Source organism: Pongo abelii, chromosome 1 (assembly GCF_028885655.2).
Source record: "Pongo abelii isolate AG06213 chromosome 1, NHGRI_mPonAbe1-v2.0_pri, whole genome shotgun sequence".
Classification (NCBI taxonomy): Eukaryota; Metazoa; Chordata; class Mammalia; order Primates; family Hominidae; genus Pongo; species Pongo abelii.
In genome coordinates, this window is record NC_071985.2 from 217,792,732 (window position 1) to 217,819,909 (window position 27,178).

The window sequence follows — 27,178 nt, forward strand, 5'->3', positions numbered from 1 at the left end:
GAACAGGATCGCGCCGCTGCACTCCAGCCCAGGCGACAGAGACGGTTTCAACAAGAATACAGTCAATGCTTCCATGACAGGCCAGGGAGATGGGCTGGCAGGGACTACCTGTGTCTTCCCTCTCTGTAGGTGGGGCAGTTGCTCACCTGGCCCCTAGAGTCTTACCGTCATCCTTCGGGCAACCCCTTCCAGCTGCGTTGCCTCCAGCCGCATCCTCTGGGCGATCCTTAGTGGGGGCCCTCCTTCAGAAAGGGGCAGGGACCGATGGGCCAGGACGTTGTTGCCAGAGACGAAGTGGAGCTGCACAGCAGCTGTGTCATTCTTGAGGGCCAGCAGGCCCTGCCACACGATGGGGTACTTCTGCTCACAGGGAAACAAACAGGAAGTGAGCTCATGGCCCCTCGCTGAGCCACACTGGACGCGGCCAGAGGCTGTAGCTTGCGGGTCTGTTAACTAGGGAATCTTAGGACATTTGACATGGCATAAAACCTGGGGGCCAGGAAGGGTAGCCCCTGCTCATGCTTACCTTCAGAAGTTGAACCATATCCACGGGTCTCTGGGAAGTCAGGTGTGGAGAGGAATCTTGTTTGGGGGTTGGCTGGAATTCAGTGTGTGGCAGAACCAGTCCTGGTGGGGTGCTGGGGCCAGAGGTTGTTGGGACAAACAACGGCTGTTTTGGGGCAGTCTGAGTGGGAAGAGGGACTGGAAGGTCAGGCTTCATGGAGACAGACACAGGGGAGGGGAAGGAAGTCGGGCCTGTTTCCGCTTGTGCCCTCTGAACCTGGGTGTGAGGCTCAGGCGGCCTGTTTGCAGGTCCAGCTGGGAGGCGAGGCTGCTCTACTCCCGTCTGGGTCCCCTTTGCCTCCTGGGACACTTGAGGCATCTTGCTGCTTGGTGGCTGGCCGGGCTGGCTGAGCTGGGAGGGCGGGCAGGGTGGTGCGGGCTGGGCAGGCTGTGTGGACTGCACAGGCTGAGGGGGCTGCAGGGGCTCACCTTCAGGAGGAGGGCCCTGGGGTCGGGAAGGAAGGCAAAGGGACAGAGTCAGTCTGTTGTGCACAAGCCCCTGAGCCCAACAAATGACCCAAAGGGCCATAGGGAAAGGGTGAGATGTGGCATCTCCTGTTAAGTCAGGCCCACAGAAGGAGCCTGAATCAACAGAGCTGTTCTCGGGGTTCCAGGTAAGGAGAGATCCCCTATTATCTGCCTCTCGCTGACGCTACCCAGCAAGAGCTCCCTCCCCATATGCAGAACTCCCCATGACGTGATCTAATACTTTCATCTCAGAACTAAGAAAGCTCTTTAAACTCATGAAAAGATCAACATCTTTAGGGACTAGCTGACCAGTTCACTTGTACTCAACCACTATCTTTACCAAAAGGCGGATTTAAGTAGGGACAGGGTTTCACCATGTTGGCCAAGCTGGTTTTGAACTCCTGACCTCAAGGGATCTGCCAGCCCTGGCCTCCCAAAGTGTTGGGATTATAGGCGTGAGCCACTATGCCTGGCTTTTTTTTTTTTTTTTTTTTTTTTTTTTGGAAACTGGGTCTCGCTCTGTCACTGGAGCCTAGTGGCACCACTTGGTTCAATGCAACCTCTGCCTCCAGGGCTCAAGCAATTTTCCCACCTCAGCCTCCCAAGTAGCTGAAACCACAGGTGTGTGCCACCACACCTGGCTAATTTTTTTTTTTTTTTGTAGAGATGGGGTTTTGCCATGTTGCCCAGGCTGGTCTCGAACTCCCGGGCTTAAGCAGTCCTCCCGTCTGGGCCTCCCACAGTGCTGGGATTACAGGCATAAGCCACCACACCTGGCCCCTGATTTCCTTAACACATCTTTGCTTAAAAGCCTGCTGAGCCCCACAAGCACATGCCCAACAGACAGTGGGGAGATACCTGGCTGGCTCACCTGAGCAGCTGTCTTGGTCCGGGAAGGCAAGCCAACAGAGGAAGCGGCAGGAAACTGAGTGTGTGTGAGCTGGGCCGGGGGGTGGTAGGTGCGGATGTCGCCATACCGGTACTCTTGAAACAGCTCCCCGCTGGAGTGCACAATCTGCACCCCATGGGTCACCACCACAGGAGGGGTCAGAGGCAGCCCCTGGAGTTGGTTACTGGGGGTAACTGTGAGGATACGGGCCTCACCATGAGGGGCGGGGGCAGGAAGGGGGACGGGGACAGGGACGGGGGCAGGGGTGGGGGTGGGGGCAGCTTTGGCATCTGGTGTCTTGGCAGCTTCCTTCCCTGGCTGCTGAGGGGCCTTGCTGGCTGGTGGCACCTTCACCACCCCATCCGCGGCCCTGGGCTGCTCGCTGACTGCCGTCACATGTGGATGCACCATGATCCTCACATCCCGTGGCACAGTATAGGGGTGCAGTCGGTACTCAGACTGCATGACTAGTACCTCTGACTGCACAGGGGCTGTGGCTCGAGCGACAGGAAGGTGATAATGCACTTCCTCCTCGGGAGGGTGCTGGGAGGCCAGCGCAGGCACACCAGCTGGGGCTGGCTGCGGGGTGCTGGCACGCTGTGGGGCCCTGACCTCTATTTGCTGGGGCTGCAGCGGAGCCCGAGGAGAGTGAAGCGCTTCTGGCCGGATGCTGTAGGTGATACTGGGCAGCGTTGGAGTGTTCATTCTCACCTCGCCCTGGGAGAGGTGGCTCAGGGACACAGTCTGGGTGATGCTGTGGGGTGGCATGATGACAGACTGCTCTGGGTGGATGCTGGAGATGAACTGGGGCACCGGGATGCCTGCAGCCAGCATGACTGTGGCGTTGGTGGAGAGCGCCGTGGATGCAGTACTGCTGGGGTGGCTTGCCCTTGGGAATGAGGATGGCCCGGGTCCACTGGGTCGAGGAGAATGAGCTTCTAGCTTTGCAGCTGCCAAATGGGAGACAGTTCGATCTGCTGGGATGCTGGGCCCCGAGGGGACATGGTTGACTTCTGTAGGCAGTTTGCTGGGCAGAGCAGGAGGGTGGTGGGGCGTGAGCGTGGACCCCAGATTGGCCGGCTGAAGGACCTTGGTCTCGATTTTAAGGGTGACGGGGTCAGCAAGCTTCTTGTTTGTGGTGACAATGCTTGGGGTGAGGACCAGCTGGTTGTGAACCAGCACAGGGGGTGTGTTGATCCCCTGGGTGAGAACCTTCACCGTGCCTCCCTGGGTGACAGGCGTGGACACCGAGAGGTGAATGGGCTCGGGCTTCTCCAAGGATGGCCTATCGGCCTTCACAGACGAAATCACAGGAGAGGCGTTATATGTCTGGGCAGTCAGTACCAACGTGGAATGGGTGGCCACGTTCGCATAGCCTGCAGGAGCTTGAGGGCCTTTGGATGGAGGCTGCGATGCTGTGACAGAATCGGGTTTGACCTGGGACTTGGACACCGACTGCTGAAATTCAATGTCCATTGCACTGGCCGGGGGGATCTGGCTGATCTTGGCGCTGATCCGCTGTGGGCCTTCCGTCTTCTGCCCTGAGTAACTCAGGAGCACAACCCCTTCAGAAGTGTTCACACGCAGCCCCGCCCCTGAGCCCGCGTCTGCCGGACGATCATCGATCACAGGCATGGACCCTGGGTGGAACCGACTGTTTTCATTAGCACTCGCTCTCTGTTTGCACTTTGCTGATGGCGCAATCACTGCCCCTGCCATTGTCACCGTGCCCGTTGTAGCCGTCACACCACCAGATGCAGCAGTAACCGCACCCGCTGTGACGGTCACTGCACTTGCTGTGGCATTCACTGCACTCGCGGCGGCATTGACTGTGCCTGGGGCGGCGTTCACTGTGCCCACCGTGGCGTTCACTGGAGTGGTGAGAACATTCACTGGCCCTGTAAGAACATTCACAGGCCCCTTCAGGACGTTCACGGGCCCAGCAGGGGTGCTCACCAAACTTTTCAGTGTGGTCACTGAGCCCTTCACAGGGCCTTTCAGGGCATTCACTGGGACCAGGGAGACGTTCACGAGGCCAGTGAGTGCGCTCACCAGACCAGTGAGGGTTTGAGGAGCTGGTTTTGCCAAGGTTATCTTCTGTGAATTTTCCAGGTCAATGCTGACAGGCATCCGGCTAATAACAGAGGTAATTTTGGGAGCAATGACTGGAGCCACCTTTTCCTTGTCAGCAGTTACCAGCACCTCCGAGGCTTGTGTCTCAGAGTTGTTTGTCACTGGAACTGCTGTTTTTTCTTCTAAAGGCTTTTTAGATTCAACTGGAGGGGGCGGGGCCTCATGTAGGCAAGGGGCAGCACTGACAGGCTCTGCAATGGCTGTGGTGACACTTGTGGAAGTGACACCTGTGGCAGACACATACTTGGGGTCCATGAGAATCTTCCTCAGGGTGCTGGAGCTGGTGTCAACATCAGAGGCCTTTGTGTCTGGGGGAAGAGCTGGAGATGGAGTGGACTGAGCCCGTGGCTCCTCCTGCCTTGTGATCCACTCTGTCACCTTAGTAGGGGGGCTCTGGTGTGGGATCCCCCCAGAGGCGACAGGAGGTGAGAGCTTTGCTGCAGTTACAGAAGGCAGTGTGGGTACGGGGATGCTTGGATCACTGGGTGGGGTTACCGGGTCACTTTCAATGATGGAATGCACCCGGAACCTGGCTTGAGGCTCCTCATCCACCGGTGCTGGCTGGGGAGGTGGGGGAAGGTCTGGGGGCACAGATGCTTTGGTTGGAGTCCTTTCCTCAACACTGATTTCTTGGGATGAATTCTCTGTGGAGGGAGTCTTGCTTAGGTCAGAAGTACATGACTGAGGAGGAGTGGAATGGGGTTTCTCACTCTGCTTTTCTTCCTGTGGGGCTTCGGGGTGCTGTACGGTTGTCCCCTCATTTGCAGCAGGACTCTCACCTTGAGCTTGGTCGGATTCAGGGACATGGCTCTCTACAGGAGCCACCACTTTCTTGTTTGTGTTCCGTTTGCGGCGTGAGCGGGTTGTTTTCTGGCGCCCTTTGTCTTTCCGAACAAGAGTGACTTCCACTTCTTTAGACCCTTTGGCTTCTGGCACTGAGTGTGAGGTTTCACTGCTATTTCCTCTGGCTTCCTTGGTATCTGTTGGGCCTGCTGAGGGGTCAGGAGCATTGACTGGAGGCCTAGAAGATTCTGTAGCAGCCTCAGTTTCCAGGATGCCAGATACAGCCTCATCTGTCTCCATTCCTTCCTCAGAAGGCTGCAGCGCCTGTGCACCTGCCGGGGGTTGCAGATCTGTCTGGGATTCTCCAGGATAAGGTGGAGGTGCTGGGAAGTTTTCTGGCTCCCCAGAAATGTCATTGATGATGGAGCCGATGGCCGCAGCCAGCTCTGTTTCACTTGCTTGGTGTGCAGGCTTGTCCCTGTCCTCTGGGGCAAGGCCCTCTGGTGCATCTGCCTTATAGGCAGCAGAGGCAGAGGACTCGGCGAGCTTTGCGATGTGTTCCACGGCCTGCTCCAGCTCCATCTGCTTGGCTAACTGGGTGGCTTCTGGGGACGGCCCAGAGGCAGACACGTCTTCTTTCTCTGGTTCCTTGTCTGGATCAACTGGGTCACTTTTCAATTGGGATGATAAACCATCCTCCTTTTGGGGACTCTCACTTTTCTCAGGGGAGACTGCCACCACCCCGGCTTCCCTCTCCCCTGCCTGTGCTGCAGCCCCCCTGGGACTGACAGCAGCATCCACATTTTTCAGACTTGCAGATTTGTCCACTGCTAACCTGGAGTTTCGAGATCTTCCTCTCTTTGATTTGGAGTTTTTTTCAGGGGCCGGTTTTTTCTCTACAACTTCAACAGGGGCAGCTTCAGGGGGGTTTTTGTCTGTGCCAGCATCTTTTCTGTCACGTTTCTGTTCACTCCCTGCCTCCTCCTCAGCAGCCTTGGGTTCCATGGAGCTCTCTTTCACGCCTATTTGGGGGCCCACCTCAGTGGTGGCCTCAGGACGTGTAGCATCCACCTTTGGTTCATTTTTTCCCTTTTTCCCTTGGGGTCCACCACCAGCTGCAGTTTTCTGGGACCTTGGGGACCGCCATCCCTCAGGTGGCTTGAGTGTTTCTGCAGGTTCCTTGGCCTCGTTCTCCTCCTCTTCATCGGCTCGCCGGCGTGTCTTTGGAGGCCTTCCCCTCCGGGGGGTGGTGGGAACCGCCGCGGCCTCCTGAAGCTCTCGCTCCAGTCTCTTTCTGGTCACTCTTGGTTGCTCAACAGGCTCTTTGACAGGAGAGCGGTTTTCGTGGTCACCCATGGTTGCATAGACGCTCCTTACATTCCGGCGCCTTGTTCGGCTGAGAGGCAAACTTGGTTCGGGATGTTCAAGGTCTGCAGCAGAGTTTTTAGAAGCAGTCCTTGTAATCTTCTCTGCCTCCATCTTCAATTCCAAAAGCTTCTGTGCTTCTCCCCGAGGAGAATTGGACCGCTTGAGTTTTTCCCGGTCTATCCTCTCACTCTTCCTTGTGACGGGCTTCTCCACGATACTCACTGCAGCTGCCTGAACAGGGGTCTTTGAACGCTTGCTTTTGTTTGGCTTTTTATCCTTTGCAGCAACTGGAGGATCAACCTCTAAATCTTCAGAAGCTGGGGGCTGAGCCTCAGGAGCAGCTTCGGCTTTCTGGTTTGCGTCAGGCTCAGCATCTGCAGTGGCGTCTGGCTTTTCGGCCTTTGGCTCATTGGCTTCCTCAGACTTCTGAACTGGTTTTGAAAGTGGCTGGGTACTGTCAGGCTCTGGATCTACGTTGCTCTCTGCCTGGGAAAACGAGGCCCCGGGAGTTGGAGGCTTGGCATCCAGATAAGGCAGCTGGTCACCTGATGAACCTTCCTCAACACCCGCAGGCATCACGGCAGCTTCTTTATTGGGGTCTGCTCCTGGGGGCAGGTCTACTTGTTCCAGCTGTTCCACAGGGGCAGGAGCAGGTTCAGACGCAGGCTTTGCTTCTTCTGAGACGGTGGCTGGCTCCGCAGTCTTCTCTTCTGTTACCAAAGGCGCCTCTACCATTTTGTCACCAGTGGTCTTCTCTAGTGCTGATGGGGCTGATTCTAGAGTTACAACTGTGACACTTGGAGGCCCAACGGAAGGTGGAGTTTTCAGTTCTGAATCTTTATTCTCAGGAGCAGATTCTGGGGTCTTGGGATGATTCTCTGTATCTTCCTGTTTCTCAACCTCTTTGGGTTTCTGGTCTTTTTCTTTTTCTTTCTGTTGCATCCGTGTGAGCTCCATAAATCTGCTATGGAACAGAACTACTGGTTCTTGAATGGAATCAGTTGTGCTGTTTGCTCCCTCAGATGTCTGCTTCCCATAGATCCTACCAGAAATGAAGTCAGAGTCTTCCTCTTTTCTCTCTAGATGCTGCAATCGCTTGGAATCTTGTTCAAAGATTGAGCTGTGTAAAAAACGAGAAGCAAACAATTCCTGCCTCTCTTGCTCTTCTTCTTTATGGTCCTCTTTCTTATCATCCATTTTCCCTTCTGAATCAGTCCGAATTTTCTTCTTTTTCATGTACCAGGATGGAATAGGTCTTGGAGCAGAGTCAACCTTTTCTTTATCTTTGTTGTTTCGAAAATTTGCAAATCGGGAATCCCAATCAAGAAAAGACCAATTTTCTTCACGAGATGAAGAGAGGGATTTAGCTCTTTCAAGCAAAGCTTTAGTGTCTGGTGTGATTGTCTTATCCAATGCAAAAGAGTAAAATTTGTTCCTTTCTAAAGAACTAGAGAGTCTTTCATCTCGCTCACGTAGCTTGTCTTCTCTGTCCCTCAATAAAAAAGACAATCGAGAACTTTCATATAATGCAGAGGCTCTGGGTGAGTGGGATTTGTGTTCACCATCTTCGTCAGAATCAGAAGGCACCTCACCAGGTTCCAGATCTCGTACAGACCTTTTTCGAAGGCTATCTCTCTTAATTATGCTGTTTGGGAAACTCACATCAAATCTGCTGGCATCTTGTTTCATCTGAGAGTCCCAACGATTTAGTTCATCTTCAGAATTCAAGACAGATAGTTTTATTTTGGCCATATCTGCCATCTGTTCTCTCCTGCTAGAATCATAAGGATTAAATTTTAAAGACTCTTCCCTGACTGTTATGTTAGAATAGGGGAGGCCTTTTTCATCTACTTTAGGAGACCCTTTTACTGACATTAGCCTAGGGGAGCCTATGGGATCCTCATCTTCATGGAAGGAACCATGTCGGACACTGGGAGAACCACCAGTCCTTTCAGAATCTTCGCTGATTTGGCGTGAACTTCTGTAATTCCGTTCTCGCTTGGTGCAGACATCAAAATCGACATGATCCATCCTTTTCTTTTTGCTAGGAGGAGAGTCATCAGTGACATCTTGAGGGGGTTTGCCTACCTCGTGAACGAGGCTACGTCTTTCATATTCATCTACATCTTTTTTAGGACTGCCAAACTTCTCAGACTTGGCTATTTCCATTTCCATCTGCTGTTTCCTACGACTCTGCTCCATTTGTTTTCGGTAACTCTGCGTGTGATCGATGTCAATGCCAATTTTTTCTTCAGTATTTACTGAATGTGATTTCTCTTGGCCTGATTTACGTTCAGGTGTTTCATCACGAAGACTGCAATAGTTTTTCCTAACGTCTTCTCTTTCTGGTCCTTGATCATCTAATACCTGCAGCTGTTTGAGCTGTGGTTTTGAGGGAATGGGCTTTTTTGATTGGATTTCTTGATTTTCTACAGATTCACCTGCTGGTTCTCCCAGTCTTGCTTGTAGGTCTGAGCTGGGCCTTGAGCCAGACCCAACAGAAATACTGGCAAGCTCCTGACAGTCTTTGGGGCTGGCAACAGTATTAAGTCTGTCCAGTTTGATTTTTTTAGATTCTCTTTTAAGAATTTCTTTCCTCACAGGCTTTCTTTCAGCCTCTCCTTCCCTCAGCAGAATGACCTCTCTAGAGGACACGTCAGGCTGCTTTTTTGAAAGCACGCGAGCATCCTCCATCTCTGGACTGCTTTTCTTGACCTCTGGTTTTTGCTTTTCTGCTTTTAAATTGGAATCTGCAAAGCGCCTTTTCCTTGCTTCCAGCTTCTCCAGATCCACAGCACTTACCCCATCTGCAGCCTGCTCAGGCTTGAGGTGTTTCCTGGCTTTAAGCCTGCCCTCCTTCTCCACCACTTCAACATGGCTTGAAAGCCCCTTTTCCTTTGGTACTTTCATTCTAACTGATTCCAGTTTAGACAAGTCAGATTTTGCAGGCTCCGTCTGAGAGACCTGAAGTTTCTGGTCCAGGGCAGAAGATTTGACAGTGTCATTATCAAGCTTGGCTTTCAACTTTTCCATAGGAGTGTGGTCAATGACCTTTCCCTCTTTCTCTTTCACTCGAGTCAAAACCACGCAAGGCATGAGTTCCAGGCGGTTTTTCGCTATTCCCTCTTTGTCAGCTTTCTCTCTGCTCAGTTTATTACAACTCCTGGGCTTTTCAGGGCTTTGCTCTCGCTCATTTTCTTGGTCCGTTTCTGAAGACTGAGAACTAGGGGAGTGAACCTTTCCTTTGCGTTTTTGCTTGTCAGTTTTGTCCTTTTCCACTTTTTCCTTCCGTATTAAGCGTCTCTCTCTCTCCACTCTCTCTGGATCAAAAGTTCGTTCTTTATCTGTCTTTTCATTTTTTGTATAGCGCTCCAAACGAGATTTGTCAAGTTTCTCATATCTTGGAGGGGAGAGTGAGCTACAGCTTCCACTCCGGTCTGAGGATCGGCTGTAAAGCCTCCTCTCAGAATCACTCGGCAACCTCTCTGCCTGAGAGGGAGACGCTCCAGGACTCTGTGGACGTCGCAAGTGAACAGGACTTTGACTTCGTTCAATTGGCCTCCTCTCATGGTCTCTGTCCCGGTCGGACTCAAATCTTTCCCGTTCTCTTTCTCGTTCCCTTTGCCTGTAACTATATTCCCTAATATCTTGTTCATAAGGATCATTCCTGTAATCCCTGTATTCCCGAGGATCATCGTAGTATCGTGATTCATAGTAGTCTCCTTGGTAAGTTTCCCATTCTGAATAAAACTCTCTCCCTCGAGCTGGATAGTCCCGCCTGGAATCCTCAGGATAAGTGCCTGGAGTTCGAACACTCTCATAATATGTACGATCTTGGTTATAGTCGTAGGATGCCCTTCGTTCCTCTCTGCCAAAAAATAACAAAGATATTAGTTCTTTTGTTTCCTCATCACTTATGCATGAAATCATACATATGAAATCAGAAATTCCTGCTTCTAAAAAATCTTTGACATTATTTAATCATCTGTGAAATGATTAGTTTGTAGTAGCTATCCACTATAGCTTTAAGTAGCTACTAGGCACTTGAAATCTAGCTAAATTAAGATGTGTAAAATACACACCCAATTTTGTAGACCTAGTTTATAGAAAAACAACAATTTAGACTGATTATATGTTGAAACAACATTTTAGATATATTAAAGAAAATTAATTTCACTTTGTCTTTTTAATGTGGCTACTAGAAAACTTAAAATTACATATACAGAACTTATATAACTTACATTATGCTTCTATTGGGCAGTGGTGATTCAACCCTTTTTTAATGTTTCTGGTAACTCCGGCGTTGTGACAAAGCAGACACTAGTTACTGGACAATATCCCCACACTCCTACCTAAGTCTCCCACAAAATTACTATTCTATAAAAAGATATTCTTACCACAACTTGGGAAATAAACCCACTGTTTAGAAAAACAGATAAAAATTTTAACTAAAATCTTGCCATCTATGTGACCTGTATGATACTGGTAACACTTCTATCTAACTCAGTTTTTAAAAAATACACTGGAACCTGGTTAAACTCTCTGAACTCAGTCTCCTCACTCATTAATGATGGTAGCTTTTCCTCATAAAGCTCTTAAAAAGATTAAGATAATATCTGTAAAAACTTTCCTAGCATAATCCTAGGCAGGTACTTGGCCTCAGTAAATGTTGTCGCTTTCCCCCAGGCTGCCAACTAACAAACCAGGGATGACTGCAAGCACCGTGAGAGAACTCCTCCAGTTTTAAGGAACTCACCACAGGTTTTCTCTCACAGGGACCTGTCTGGTGCATTCAAAATAGGATTAAATTTACACATAAGAACATATATTATATGAAATTAAATACACCTGTAACAGAGACCAATTACTTTCTTCACTCATTCATTCTCCGCAATGTTTGTTCTCTCACGTAGATACACCTGGCTCATTCTAGGTAACACTGCCATTAGTAGCTCGCTGAAAGAACACTAGAACTCGGCCGGACGCGGTGGCTCATGCCTGTAATCCCAGCACTTTGGGAGGCCGAAGCGGGCGGATCACGAGGTCAGGAGATCAAGACCATCCTGGCTAACATGGTGAAACCCCATCTCTACTAAAAATAGAAAAAATTAGCCAGGCGTGGTGGCGGGCGCCTGTAGTCCCAGGTACTCGGGAGGCTGAGGAAGGAGAATGGCATGAACCTGAGAGGCGGAGCTTGCAGTGAGCCAAGACTGTGCCACTGCACTCCAGCCTGGGTGACACAGCGAGACTCCATCTCAAAAAAAAAAAAAAGAACACTAGAACTTAAGCCCCATAAAGGCACAGGCTTTGTCTTCTTGGCCAAAATTTCTCTAGCTCTCACAACAGCACTTGGCTCATAGCACTCAACTATTTGTTGAAAGAATGAACTTTAGAAAAATATATCAAAGCTGCTACTAAATGATGTTCCAACTCCTTTGAACAGCAAATGAAGCATCTAGACTGAACATTCCAACACCGGAAGCATCAATAACACATTATTTTATGTGTGTGTGTGTGTGTGTGTGTGTGTGTGTGTGAAGCATCAATCACACATTATTTTATATGTGTGTGTGTGTGTATGTGTGTGTGTGTCTCTGTGTGTGTGTGTGTATACACATATAAATATACATAGTTATAAATATGTGTGTGTGTGTGTGTGTGTGTGTGTGTATATATATATCCGAGCTGGAGTGCAGTGGCACAATCTCGGCTCACTGCTCTCCACCTCTGGGGTTCAAGCGATTCTCCTACCTCACCACCACTACCATGAGTAGCTGGGAATACAGGCATGTGCCACCAAGCTTGGCTAATTTTTTTGATTTTTAGTAGAGACAGGTTTCACTGTGTTGGCCAGGCTGAACTCAAACTCCTGACCTCTGGTGATCTGCCCGCCTCAGTCTCCCAAATTTCTGGGATTACAGGCATGAGCCACTGTGCCTGGCCTATTATATGTACTTATATTGAACTTCCTTAGTTCAAAGAAAATATTTTATTATGTATCTATGATATTTAGTTTAATTGGATTCAAGATGATCCCTCCATAGCTCCATGGGAATCAGATTCTTTGTCTAAATACTGACCAGCCAGCTCATAAATAACTGTTACTAGGCATGGAATTAGGCTAATTTAACTCATTACCACCATAAATACATACTTTGAGGATGTATTTTCCACATGAAGGTGAACACATTATATACCTTCTAATATTATAAAGTGAATAAGACACCTAGAATGGTCATTAGTTTACTGCCCATATTAATGGTAGGCTTGAGTCATATTTTAAAAACACAGTATCAAGATATCTTTTTAATTAAGCAAACTAAAACTATATCTAAAAATATGGGCTGGGCATGGTAGCTTTGGCTTGTAATCCTAGCACTCTGGGAGGCCTGCTTGAGGCCAGGAGTTCAAGACTGGCAGGATCAACACAGCAAGACCCCATCTCTACCAAAAAAAAAAAAAAAAAAAAAAAAAAAAAAATTTAATAAAAATTTATAAAGTAGTAATATAAAAAAAAGTTTTGGGAGGCAGAAATATATGTATAAGCATTCATGCTGGAGCACTGTTCAGCTTAACAAATACTTATTTTGCTGGGCCCCATGACAACAAAAGAAATAAGCAGTTCTGCCCTCAAAGAATTCAACAATTTAAGCAGGGACAACACAACTGGCACTTGGACCATGTACGGGGACACTGAAGAACTGCAGAAAGTCAGGTTCAGAGAGAACTCTGTTCACAAAACCACACAGTATCCAAAGAACCATAAGTAGATGTCATCTGAATCACAATGTGACCCTGTAAATTCATCTCGAGAACCACTTTGGTAAAGAGTAAGCTCAATGCACTAGCAGGTAGGAACCCTAGGTTTATCCCCAGCCCAGCCCCTTAGTGGCCTGTGACCTTATTAGCAAAAGTTCCTTCCATAAAAAGAGTTACCTGACAGAGTATTAGAGGGATCAAATGAAATACTACTTGGAAAATGGGAAAGCCCTGTGCAAATACAGTTTGCATTCCTGAGCTTATCATTAGCATTAAAGCATTTTTTTTCATTCATGCATCAACTATTCCATTCTATGGAAGAGGCAAAGATCCTCAAAGTCTACTGCAAGGAATGCATTCCATAAGCATTGCCAACTGAAACCACACGGGGCAAACCTGGGTCACAGTGAAGTCCCACACCCTCCTGCTTCCTCGTGAAGAGATAACCGCCATTTGAGAGTGATAAATAACCATGAGAAAAAACACAGAACAAACCCAAAGCCAGTTAGTTCATCACTAAAACAAACAATGACTTTTGGCCAAGCGCGGTGGCTCACATCTGTAATCCCAGCACTTTGGGAGGCCGAGGCGGGCGGATCACCTGAGGTCGGGAGTTTGAGACCAGCCTGACCAACATGGAGAAACCCCGTCTCCACTAAAAATGCAAAATTAGCCAGGCCTGGTGGCGTGTGCCTGTAATTCCAGCTACTCTGGAGCCTGAGGCAGGAGAATCACTTGAACCCGGGAGGCAGAGGTTGTGGTGAGCCGAGATTGCGCCATTGCACTCCAGCCTGCGCAACAAAAGCGAAACTCTGTCTCCAAAAAAAAAAATGGATTTTAAGTAGTAATATACAAAAAGTAACACCCACATTACATTATTCAACCCTCACACAAAACTGCTGTTTTAAAACATTTAATGTACACAGAGGATTTTAATGGATTTTCTATGTTTTAGGTGCAAGTAGGCCTCCGGGACACTTTCCACTCACCTATAGATGAGAATTCCTTGTAAGCATTTACTGTATTAACAATGACTTCAAACTGCTACTTGGGAAGCCAGGATGGAGAATATTTTTCTCTCTTGACATGAGACACACACATTCTCTTGCATGTGGCCACGCAATTTTACGCTCACTCTCACTCTCTTACACTCACATAACTGAGAAAACAGCATATCAAGCCTGACTTTCTAGCTAAAGGAGTATTGATCTTTGAAGCTTTGTGATTTGGATTCTGATCTGGTGAGAAACCATCAAAACCTGACAAGTTTGACCTTTTGAGAATTTGGCTGTAGCGAGCATTTTTCATTTAAAAACACCAAGCAGTCCGGGCGCGGTGGCTCACGCCTGTAATCCCAGCACTTTGGGAGGCCAAGGCGGGTGGATCATGAGGTCAGGAGTTCAAGACCAGCCTGACCAATATGGTGAAACCCCGTCTCTACTAAAAATACAAAAATTAGCTGGGCATGGTGGCATGCGCCTGTAGTCCCAGCTACTCGGGAGGCTGAGGCAGGAGAATCGCTTGAACCAGGAAGGCAGAGGTTGCAGTAAGCCAATATCGCATCACTGCACTCTAGCCTGGGCCACAGAGCAAGACTCCATCTCAAAAAAAAAAAAAAGAAAAGCACCAAGTATTCAACGACTGTTGTACAATATTCCACTAAGAAATGAATTTATATTAATACTTGCTATCACTTACAAATGAATTGGCAAGAAGAGGCAGTAGAAAGGGAATGCATTCAACAGGGCTTGTGGCAGCACAACCCTGACTTGGCTCATCTTGCAATGGAGCCCTTTTCATACTTTGAACTCAAGTGTCTAAAGGCGTTTTTCACACAAACCTTTTGTCTAACACATATAGGGGTGGAGACCTAGTGGGAACATTCCAGGAAACTTAATCAGAGGCATGTCTGGAAAAACAGCTTGATCATATGGACCAAATTTCCATTTTCAAAAGTAATCAGCTATTGAAGAATCCGGTGGCATTATCTTAAGATGTTTTACTATATTTCGGTCTGTTCTGCAGAAAAAATATTAAATACTACATAACCATGACTAAAAGTATTAACAAGGGGAAATCAGGTTTGCCCTGCACATTGCCAAAGTTGCCAGTTTACATATGCTTTGGCTTATTGATTCACTTTGACTATTTAAGAGATTCAACTTTAAAATAAAGCTCTTGATATTCTTTTGGAAGTTTTTATTTTATTTTATTTTTTTAAGTTAAATGTATGAGCACATACAACCTGGATGTTGTCATTACTAAATATGTAGCCATTTAAAAATTTATAATGCACTCTAACATATATTAATACATTTACTTTAAGAAGTAACTGTAAGCAAGATGATTTGTATTTATGATTAATGGTACATAAAGCAGACCAGGTGTGGTGGCTCACACCTGTAATCCCAGCGCTTTGGGAGGCCAAGGCGGGCAGATCACTTGAGCCCAGGAGTTCAAGACCAGCCTGGACAACATGGAGAAACCCCGTCTTTACAAAAATTATTCCAGCGTGGTGGCAAGTGTCTGTAGTCCCAGCTATTCAAGAAGATGACGTGTGAGGATCACTTGAGCCTATAAGGCAGAGACTGCAGTGAGCCATGATCATGCCACTGCACTCCAGTCTGGGTGACAGAGTGAGACCCTGTCTCAAAAAAAAAGTACATAAAGTTATCTCCTGGCAAAACAGTAACTCTTTCAAGCTCTAGGAGCATTCAGTGAGAAATCCAGACAGGTTGCTCCAAACCCATAGGAATTACCTGGAAACTGGATTCAAAAAAATAAACCTGTGTTTCCATATGAAGTGATAAAAGAGATGCATTCTCTATTCTAGAAGATGAAAGTAGGGGTAAAGAGTGAAAAATAAAATTTAATGCCATCTTAAGTTTCTGTATTAAAACTCAAGCTACACTGATAAGTTTAAAACACCTACCTTCTTTCGGCTAACATTTCATAAAAGTCTCTGATGTCTTGACCAGATTTTTCCATGCAGTGATAAAAAGCCAGCTGACTTTCCCGATTTGCAAAATCCACCTTTTTTTTAAAAAAAAAAAAAAAGAGGTGTTTGATATAAGTTTCAAATTTTAATGATGGAAAAAGGTTATCAAATTTGTAAATTCTTCACAACATAGCCCTTCTGAGAAAATTTCAGGAGACAGCAATGTATCTCAAGTAAAACAGTCCTAATCACTGAAACTATATTTTATTAACCTGAAATCTCTCAAATTCTGTATAAACCGTGTTAAAGGAATGAAATTTATAAAGTTTCAAACCCAATTGTGAAGGAGTGAAAAAAGCAAAATGGAAAACTGAAATGGCAATTAAGTAATCAGATCAACTAAATCCATCAATCTCTGTTGCCAAAACTACTGTTAGAATATAAAACAAAATATAGATGAACATTTTAAACTCTACTCACAGCTGGGCCTCAAAGTTACTAAAGCATATGATGCCCATCAGCTATCAATTAGCTTATCATCTTATTTTTAAAATACTTCTTTCAACCTAACAATCATAGTTATTTCATAGTTAAGTGCATAAATTCCTTCAAACTACCATGAATACAAGTTTTTAAATACATACACTGGACATAAAGTTATGCTTTCAGTGGCTACCCACTCTTCAGGAGAGTAGGAAAGGAAAGAAAGACATATCATTCAGGATGCTGGACTGATACTATGAGGCCCTGGGTGTCAGATACCCATGACTGTGGTCAAGCCTGCGATGAGAGTATCTGTGTGAGCATCAGCACCCGGACACTGAGAAGCACACTTCTTTGAATGAGAGGATTTTTAGGGAAGGATCTTTGGCTAATGGTTTGAAGATGCTGTGCCCACAAGTAGCTGAGCATAAAATTGTAATATTCCCCTTAAACACTAATGATACAGCATACGTGTCTTGTAAACCACTCCCCTGGCTGGCAGCCTACAAAATGCTAGTTATTAACGGGGTGATCTTTTTTTTTTTTTTTTTGGTGATGGCATCTCACTCTGTCGCCCAGGCTGGAGTGGTGCAACGGCATGATCTCAGCACACTGCAACCTCCGCCTCCTGGGTTCAAGCAATTCTCCTGCCTCAGCCTTCCAACTAGCTGGGATTAACAGGCATGCGCCACCACGCCCGGCTAATTTTTTTTGTATTTTTAGTAGAGACGGGGTTTCACCATGTTCATCAGGCTGGTCTCAAACTCTTGACCTCAGGTGATCCACCCGCCTTGGCCTCCCAAAGTGCTGGGATTACAGGCGTGAGCCACCACACCCGGCCCAAGAGGGTGAGATTTGAATAGGACTTTGTTTTGCTTCTGTTTAAAGTCATTCTGCACACCTTAATTTTATTCCCACCAATTTTCCTCCCTTTGGTCTCTTTTACAGCTGCTTGTGCATATTCAATTTCATTGTAGAGAACCAGGGCCATGCCTTTTAAGCGGTCAAACACCACCTGTAAAACAAACAAACAAAAAACAAGTAAGAGCCTCATCCACTGGACTTAGTGTCAGTCACAACAAAATCCTAAGCCACAAGGACACGGATGAGAAAAAATTTATTTTTATATATTTTATTCTATTAAAAAAAAGTGTGATGCACATTGTAGTGAACACAATAAAATGAAAATGTGCAGGGACTGTTTAGAATCAGACATTATGGCTTGAGATATTATGCCTTTATTTTGTTCTTCTGTATTTTACTTTGTTTTCCAAGTTTACTGACCACTATATTGTATTTCAGTAAAGTATTCATCTTGTTTTGGCTCAAAACAAAAAAGCAAAACCAACAACAACAAAAAACACCCTTGAAAGGAAGGAAAAATTAACAACAACGAAGAATTTCTGTGAACTTTGGCTACAAGTAGCATAACTGTCTTGAGGCTGTGGATTTTTTTACATAGGCAATCTTTAAGATGTGTATTTCTCTCAACAACAAAAGCTACATTTAAAGTATTGTCTGCCAGGCGCGGTGCCTGTAATCTCAGCACTTTAGGAGGCCGAGGCAGGTGGATCACTTGAGGTCAGGAGTTTGAGACCAGCCTGGCCAACATGGCAAAACCCCATCTCTACTAAAAATACAAAACTAGCCAGGCGTGGTAGCACACACCTCTAATCCCAGCTATTCGAGAGGCTGAGGCTAGAGAATCGCTTGAACCTGGGAGGTGGAGATTGCAGTGAGCTGAGATCCCACCGCTGCACTCCAGCCTGGGTGACAGAGCGAGACTCTGTCTCAATTAAAAATAAATAAATAAATTTTAAAAAAAGCATTGTCAAGGCTATACAATATACCTACCACAGAGTAAACATAGTTTTAAGAAACCGAAGCTTTACCTTCACACACTGAATTGGGTCTGGAGACCCTTTTCCTGTTGCTTATGGATGTATTACATAAAAATCATTGGTTAGATGAATACTCTGTTGTGTGAACTTCCCCTCATTTAAAAAAGTCTAATTACATATTTAGTGTAAATATGAATAACTATATAATCAGACTATCTAATTTTAATGTAAGATAAAATTATAAAAATCCCTAAGCAACATTTCTATTTCATTCTATTTATACTATGAGAATAGTTTCAAAATTAATCACCTTGGCTAGTTCAAAATAGTTTTTTCAAAATACTCATAACTTAAGGCAACAGATGCAAATGCCCTTACTGACCAAATCTTAGCAAACATAATTTTAATGTGCTCGTTATTAAAGAAATAGGCAATGCTAGCCAATTGAGACTGAAAGGAGAGAATACCAAGACGAGTGAGTCAGAAGTCTGAACCACACACTAAAACCTCCCGCCTACCTTTACCACAGGCCCATATCGGCAGAAATGTCGTGTTAAATACTGATCTGACACGTTCGAAGAAAGCCCATCTAGCCACACGCAGTTTGTAGGCATGCTCTTTCCAAAACCCAGCTGAATATAAAAGGCAAAATTTCTATTAGTAAAGTTCACAATTACTATTCAACTACAGAATTCTCAGAAAACTGGTTTTCTATAGGAATCTTATGAAATCAACATCTCAAGTGGGAACGATCTGGTTAAAATTAAATAGGAATATACAAAAAAAATTCGGCCTGGCTAATCGAGTATTAATCAGATTATAGTATATAATAGGATAGGAATGCAAAGAAGTATATCACTTTTATGGTTATCTGTCTTACTAGGATCTTAAATAATAAGGCATATGCAAAAAAAAAACCCTTCAAGTCTTAAAAAACAAAGCAAATCATAACAGCACAATAATTTATGCAAATTCATTTACCTTGAGGCGATTATTTCCAAGATATTCCCCATCCATCTTCTTAATAGCTTTACAAACGCTAGCAATATCACAGTATTGCAGAAACGCATACTGAGGAACTCCATTTACTTTCTTAATGTCAATATCCTGAAAAAACCAATGAATACAACTTAGCAATATGCCCAAGAAAATAAATTAGAATCAACCAAGTCCATATAGGGTATTTATTTCTCAAAAAAGTCATGTTCTCAATCATCATTTACTTAGTTAAAAAAATTGTACACCTTAATACAATGGTAAGTTACTAGTTTGCTATAAAACATATAGCATTTATTGTCACAAACCATGAAATCCTCATGTGAAGCTCTCTGCAGAGGAGCAACAGCATTGCAATTCAAAATTCAAAATTTAAAATCCATACTAACAGCATTCACAGAAACTTAACGATAATAAAGAAAAGGCAGGCTATTTAATGAAATCCTAAGAAATAATCCCCTTCTGCAATATCTAAAATCGTTATTAGGGGCCAGGCCATTTAAAATATGATATCTGGCTGGGCACGGTGGCTCACGCCTGTAATCCTAGCACTTTGGGAGGCGGAGGCGGGCAGATCACTTGAGGTCAGGAGTTCGACACCAGCCTGGCCAACCTGGTGAAAACCTGTCTCTACTAAAAATACAAAAATCAGCCAGACATGGCGGCACATGCCTGTAATCCCAGTTATTCTGAAGGCTGAGGCAAGAGAATCGCTTGAACCCGGGAGGCAGAGGTTGCAGTAAGCCAAGATCGCGCCATTGCGCAGGTGACAAAAGTGAAACTCCGTCTCAAAAATAAATAAAATATGATATCTGAGAAGATTAATAAATCTTTGTTCTTTAACCTTTAAAATTAAAAGATCAATCAATCAATAAATAACAGATAACTGTCTAAAGACAAAAGAAGCTGGAACCCACATAGGTTACTGAATTCCATACCACCCATCTAGGTAGGCAGTAGAACTGCAATTAGAGTATATGCTACTCCCACAAAACCAAAAGAATTTGACAAATCAAAATAATTGAAAATGAGGTCATCCATTTCTCTATCAGCAAGGAAGGATGTTGGGGTGGGGCTGACATACCTATCAAGGACAATAACTAACTACCAGGGCTTCCAGTGCTTTGATGAAACCTCAGATGTGTGACTTTCTGGCCAAGAATCTGTAATATCATATTGTTGGAGCATTAATTGGGGGTTGTGGTTCTCTATAAGTTTGCTGTGGCTGAACCAAGAAAGAAAGCATGTGCAGATTTCTACAGAAATTATGATTCTATGAAAGATTTTGAGGAGATGAGAAAGGCTGATATCTTACAAAATGATATATCCCAGCCTGGGCATGGTGGCTCACACATGTAATCCCACCACTTTAGGAGGCCAAGGCAGGCGGATCACCTGAGGTCAGGAGTTTAAGACCAGCCTGGCCAACACGGTGAAACCCTGTCTCTACTAAAAAATACAAAAATTAACTGGGCATGGTGGTGGGCGCCTGTAATCCTAGCTACTCAGGAGACTGAGGCAGAAGAATCGCTTGAACCCAGGAGGCGGAGGTTGCAGTGAGCCAAGATCGCACCACTGCACTCCAGCCTGGGTGACAAGAGTGAAACTCTTGTCTAAAAAAAATAATAATAGTATATCCCAAGATTACAAAGCTGTGACCAAAATATTTTCATTTTTAAACTGACTCCAATTTTGAGTGATAAAGGAACAGAAAACTTCTTGTACCCCTTAATCTAACAATGACTTGCATAATATAAAAAGTGATTCAAATTAAGACTTCCTAATAGAATTGAACTGCTAGCAGATGACATCCATATTCTAGTAATCCCCAAGATATTTCTGATGTGCACTGTGATCACAAAACAATCATACACTAATTTGCTGCTTCTATTTTTGGAGACAGGGTCTCACTCTGTCACCCACGCTGGAGTACAGTGGCGTGATCTCGGCTTACCGCAGCCTCTGCTTCCTGGGCTCAAGTGGTTCTCCAGCCTCAGCCTCCTGAGTAGCTGGGACTACTAGAGCAAGCCACCAACGCCCAGCTAATTTTTGTATTTTTATAGAGACAGGGTTTCAACACGTTGCCCAGGCTGGTCTTAAACTTCTAAGCTCAAAGTGATCTGCCCACCTCACCCTCCCAAAGTGCTGGGATTATAGGTGTGAGCCACCATGCTCAGCCTGCTGCTTCATTTTTACAAACGTTTTTCTCTTCCAGATTTTCCTTTTAATCCACAGGACTAGAGATGGCATTAAAACAAAACCCAATGAACAAAGAAAGATAAAAATGGGTAAGAGCCAGCCTGGGCAACATGGCAAAACACCACCTCTACAAAAAACACAAAAATTAGCTGGGCGTGGTGGGACATGTCTACAGTCCCAGCTACTCAGGAGACTGAGAGATGGGAGGATCACTTGAGCCCAGGAGGTTGAGGCTGCAGTGAGTCGTGATCATGACACTGCACTCCAGGCTCGGAGACAGAGTGATACTCTGTCTCAAAAAAAAAAAAAAGAGGTAAGAAAATATATATGTGTAAACAAAGGACATATATTACATTTTTACACACGTATATAGAACCATACCCAATGGGATTCTCTGGATTATCTTTTAGCAAGAGCTAAAAGCACACAACAATATTCATTACACCATTAAATATCACCTTTCCAAATATAATCTGTACTATGCTTTATGTGTTATGACAAAGACCTAAAATTGTTTTCATAGTAAAAGCAACATACCACAATTTCTCCAAAGCGCTGGAAGATGTTGCGAAGGTCATGGTAAGTAGTGGTTTTTTCAAGGTTGCCAATAAAGAGAGTTCTTGTTGCTTTGGGGTGAAATTCATCTATCCTTTCATCCAAGGGGCGAAATTCATTTTCACTTTCCGTTTCTGTAAGTGGAACGGGGGCCGAGTAAAAAGAAAAGAGAGTATTTTAATGCATATTTATATATCATGGAAAAATCTACATTTAAAAAACAAAATGTCTGAAATAATGGGCTTGAACACTCACATAAACTGAAATATCATAAACACCTTCAGAAATAGCCACCCCTTATTAACTCTAAAGCAAAAAAGGAATACAAAGGCTAAAGAAACGTTTCAAAAAAAATTAAGGCTAAAGTAACACTTTGTTTAACCTTTAAAATTAAAAAATACACTGATTTAAATCTGCTAAATTAGCTGGGAAGGGTGGCTCATGCCTATAATTCCAGCACTTTAAGATGCCAAGGTGGGAGGATCGCTTGAGCCCCAGAGTTTGAGACTAGCCTGGGCAACATGTTGAAACCCCATCTCTACCAAAAAAAAATACAAAAAATTAGCCAGGTATGGTGGCGCACGCCTGTATTCTCAGCTACTCGGGAGGCAGAGGTGGGAGAATAGCATGAGCATGGGAAGTTGAGGCTGCAGTGAACTGTGATCATGCCACTGCACTCCAGCCTGGGTGATGGGAGTGAGAGAACCTGTCCCAAAAATAAAATAGATAGATATCTTTGCTAAGGTGATCTGTTGTTGTTTTTGGGACAGAGTCTCGCTCTGCCACCCAGACTGGAGTGTACTGGCACGATCATGGCTCACTGGAGCTTCAACCTCCCAGGCTCAAGCAATCCTCCAACCTCAGCCTCCTAAGTAGCTGGGACCACCGGTGCATGCCACCATGCCTAGCTAGTTTCCCCCCCCACCCCCGCAGCCTGTTGCCCAGGCTGGTCTCTGGGCTCAAGCAATCCTCCTGCCTCAGCCTCCCAAAGTGCTGGGATTACAGGCGTGAGCCACTGCACTTGGCCTGATTTGTTTTAAAAATAATCACTGACACAGAAATAGATTTTAAACCCCAGCAAAAATGGTAATTAATTATTTGAGCCTAATCCTGGTTTCCAAAATTACGTAGCAGGCTCTCAATTTGGAGTATAAAACTATACTCTGAAATAGACATAAAAACTCAGCTGAAAATAGTCCACCTTCATTGTTTGTTTAATTTCATTTACTTTTCAACATTTTATAAGATATTTAGCATTTCGCCCCTCTCATACTAACACAAGAAATCAACTATCTAAATACAGAAATTTTAGATATAAGAGTAACTATGAAAACAGATTAAAGCAATATGTTTTAAATTATCTTTTGATATTGCATGGTCCCCAATGACAAACAGAAATGATTGTTACGGCTTCTTCTTCTTCTTCTTTTTTTTTTTTTTTTGAGATGGAGTTTCACTCTTGTCGCCCAGGCTGAAGTGCAGTGGAGCAATCTCGGCTCACTGCAACCTCTGCCTCCTGGGTTCAAGCAATTCTCCTGGCTCAGCCTCCCAAGTGGCTGGGATTACAGGTGCCCGCCATCACGCCCGGCCAGATTTTTGTATTTTTAGTAGAAACAGGGTTTCACCATGTTGGGCAGGCTAGTCTCGAACTCCTGACCTCAGGTGATCCACCCGCCTCAACCTCCCAAAGTTCTGGGATTACAGGTGTGAGCCACGACATCCGGCCTCTATTTTTTATGATCAAAAGCCCTGGCTTAATTTCTAATTTATTGTAGCCTTTATCTGAAGCTCCATTTATAAACTTGGTCTAGGGCAGGAACGCTCAAGGTTTTGTTGATAACAATTATAGGAAACTACTGTGTGTTCTTTTTTCTTAATGTAAAACAAAGCCATCCAAAAAATTAATATTTAATCAACTTTACTGAAATGAAGCATTTAGAGCCAGCCATTGAACATTACTGATAATGTCAACGACACTGGTATTTTTAAAAACTCAATTTCAGGGACCTTGAGTTAAGTCAGAATACATCTCACTTCTGAGTCCAGACTGATGGCTCCAGTGGTAGCTCAACTAATCTTACCCCTTTTGATCAATCAGACTATGATGTACTTTCACATGAAACTCAGGTGGACTCAGAAACTACCCAGGGCTCATAATAGCTGTCTCCATATATTCTGCATATCTCAAAGGAATATATCTCATTTTAAGCTCAATTTGGTCTTAATTTAAATGTGCGCAGACATTTAATAATATTTCAAAAAATTCATAGAATATTGAGGTTTGTGCTCTGAAAGGCAGAAACACAGGAGGAAAGCATGATTTGCAACTATTAAAATCTGTAATGGCTTCATTCCCACCAAATGGCCTGGTATATTTTCTTTTTTTCTTTTTTTCTCACCCTTGGAGACAGGGTCTTGCTCTGTTGCCCAGGCTGGAGTGCAGTGGTGGGATCATAGCTTACTGCAGCCTCAAACTCCTGGGCCACCTCAGCCTGGCTGACTACAGGGCCTGGCTGATTTTTTATTTTTTGTAGAGATGGGGTCTCACTTTGTTGCCCAGGCTCATCTCAAACTCCTGGGCTCAAGCAATCCTCCTGCCTCAGCCTCCCAAAGTGTTTACAGGCATGAGCTTGGTCAGGCATGGTGGCTCATGCCTATAATCCTAGCACTTTGGGAGGCCAAGGCAGGAGGATCGCTTGAGCTCAGGAGGTCGAGGTTTTAGTGAGCCATGATTATGACACTACACTCTAGCCTGGGTGGCAACAGAGTGAGACCCTGTCTCCAATCAATCAATCAATCAATCAAGGTGTGAGCCACCACGCTCAGCAGTAAATTTTCAAGATCGGAAATTCAGTTAGCAAAAAAAAAAAAGTTTTCCACGTGTAGTCCACTTAACCTTCACAACCAGTCAAAGTCTTAATGCCTACACACCTTTGGGAAAAAACTTCTTGAACTTGTAATTTCATGTTTAGGGGATTGTAATGCAATGTATGGGAAAAGAAATCTTAGAAGCCACCAAGGGGTCTATATGCAAAGTTAGGTTTCTTGGATTTGGATCTTTGAAAATAATCTTTGACCTAAGCCATCAGCTCAATACATTTCAATATAACATTCATGATTTAACCATCTGACAGCATAATTCCAACCAAGTCTCCACACTCAAAATTCAACTGCTTTCACACATCCCATTTAACTGGTATTTAATGTTGTCCTATCTGGGAAAAGTATTTAGCTTTTCTATACTTGAACCAACCAAACTTCTCAAAATTTTCACTGGCAAGTAGGTAAAGCCTATTTCCTAGGTGCTAAATAACTAGGTTAAAAGCTTTTTACAGTAAAAATCTCAAGCTAGCCCTACCATCTAGAGATAAAAGTTACATACTGAATGCCCCTGGATGAGATCCTCCTTACTTAATAATTATAATTGGCTCTAGAAACGTATATAGATCATATGACATTCTAAATGTTTCTCAAGCCGTTCTGACCTGTTCCAAATGTGTTAAATTTTAAAGAACTCCTGGAGTTGCTCTTAGCTTAGTAAAATTTAGGGCAGTCCATCTCAAACTTGATGGAAGAAGGACTGTGAAGGCTTAACCTATTATCCTTTGAAAAGATAATATTCCTTTGAATTGTTATGTTTCATTGTAATATCACAGAGTGACCATTTTGCAGTGGTCACCCTAACAATTCCGTGCCAGTTTTACCATACAAATAACATATTTGTGCATCCTCATCAGGGGAACTACATTTTTTTTCTTTTTAATTATCTAATAAATGAATATTACAAGAATATTCATATTTATCCTATAACAGGCCATGTTTACCCTATAAATTCCACTTAAAGTCTTAAAGTTCAAGTGTCTCAGCTTCATAAGGTGACTATAAATTTTTAATGTTTCTATTGATTCCTTTAAAAATTTACTCACAAGTACTGTTAAATCAGGGGTTCCCAAACTTGTGTGTAAACTCTGAATCAGTAAGCTGGGGCAGGGTTAAAGAGCCTGCATTTTTAAACAAGTACTGCAGGCGGTCCTGAAACAGGAGAAATGCCGATGCAAGCCACGTGTGAGAAGATTTCCTGCCTTATAACAGGTTCCACAGGTAGGTTCAAGATAATAAATGTTCCCTGGAAATTCTCAGCAGGTTGCACCCATAAGGCTTATTCCTGTTACTCTGTCTTCAAGGTCATGCAAGCTGGAAAAACAGACCCAACTTGTATTGGACATAATGGAAATAAAACTGGTCTAACAAGTCCCCCACATCAATATTAAGTAGTTTGTTTCTTTTTTCTTTTTATTTTATTGAGATGCAGTCTTGCTCGGTTGCCCAGGCTGGAGTGCAGTGGTGCGATCTCAGCTGACTACAACCTTGACCTCCCGGGTTCACACGATTCTCCCGCCTCAGCCTCCCAAGTAGCTGGGATTACAGGCATGTGCCACCACGCCCACCTAATTTTTGTATTTCTAGTAGAAACATGGTTTTACCATGTTGGCCAGGCTGATCTTGAACTCCTGACCTCAGATGATCCACCCACCTCAGCCTCCCAAAGTGCTGGGATTACAGGCATGAGCCACTGCATCCAACCAGAAGTAGTTTCCTTTCCAATTCAAGGTAATTCTGTTGTCACACTCCTAGGAGCTACCCCCTAGTTTTGATAAATTCAATCCTTTTGGGAAGGCTGGACTCAATAAGGGTCTACAGTTCTGCCTTTCAGACTCTTAACAGTCAGCAAGTCTCCATTATAGCAACAGAAAAATCTATCCTCCCTAACCAAAACAATGTTTTTTATTAAGTTGAACAATAAATAGAACCATCTTTTAAAACAGAAGACAATGGAAATATGTCAATAAATAAAGCCAGAATAGTGTCCTCATTCAGGATCATATGCTGCCCTCTCATACACTGCAACACAAACAGTGTGTGTGACGTGTTAACTCAAACTCAGCTTGCTTGTGTCTTACCTGGACCTATCCACGCTGTTACTTCAATCTGCATGCCAAAGAAAAGTTTTCCTTTTGATGCAGTCAAGGCTTTTTCTTGGTCCTCTTGCTGCCGAAAGAATACCAGACCATACCTCTCTTCTGAAGTTCCATGTATCTGCACTGAAGTTACTTTTCCAAATTTCTTAAATTCATGGAAAAGGCCATCTTTAAGGCTTGTATCTAAATTCCCAAACAAAACCAAGTTATTAATTCTTCTAAT

The 27,178-nt window shown here is 44.5% G+C and overlaps 1 protein-coding gene across 4 annotated transcripts in view; it reads right to left on the reverse strand.

The window, feature by feature from the left end:
* Positions 1 to 27,178, reverse strand: part of SPEN (spen family transcriptional repressor) — a 94,016-nt gene that overhangs the window by 2,278 nt on the left and 64,560 nt on the right. For all 4 annotated transcript variants that reach the window (XM_063714823.1, XM_002811437.5, XM_009234827.3 and 1 more), the window contains 9 exons: positions 26,938 to 27,138; positions 21,959 to 22,110; positions 19,208 to 19,333; positions 18,745 to 18,858; positions 17,287 to 17,400; positions 15,897 to 15,997; positions 1,904 to 10,073; positions 527 to 1,009; positions 166 to 360 (listed from right to left, as the gene is read on the reverse strand). In XM_063714823.1, coding sequence (XP_063570893.1) covers positions 166 to 360; positions 527 to 1,009; positions 1,904 to 10,073; positions 15,897 to 15,997; positions 17,287 to 17,400; positions 18,745 to 18,858; positions 19,208 to 19,333; positions 21,959 to 22,110; positions 26,938 to 27,138 — 9,656 coding nt within the window. The remainder of the gene's footprint in view (positions 1 to 165; positions 361 to 526; positions 1,010 to 1,903; positions 10,074 to 15,896; positions 15,998 to 17,286; positions 17,401 to 18,744; positions 18,859 to 19,207; positions 19,334 to 21,958; positions 22,111 to 26,937; positions 27,139 to 27,178) is intronic.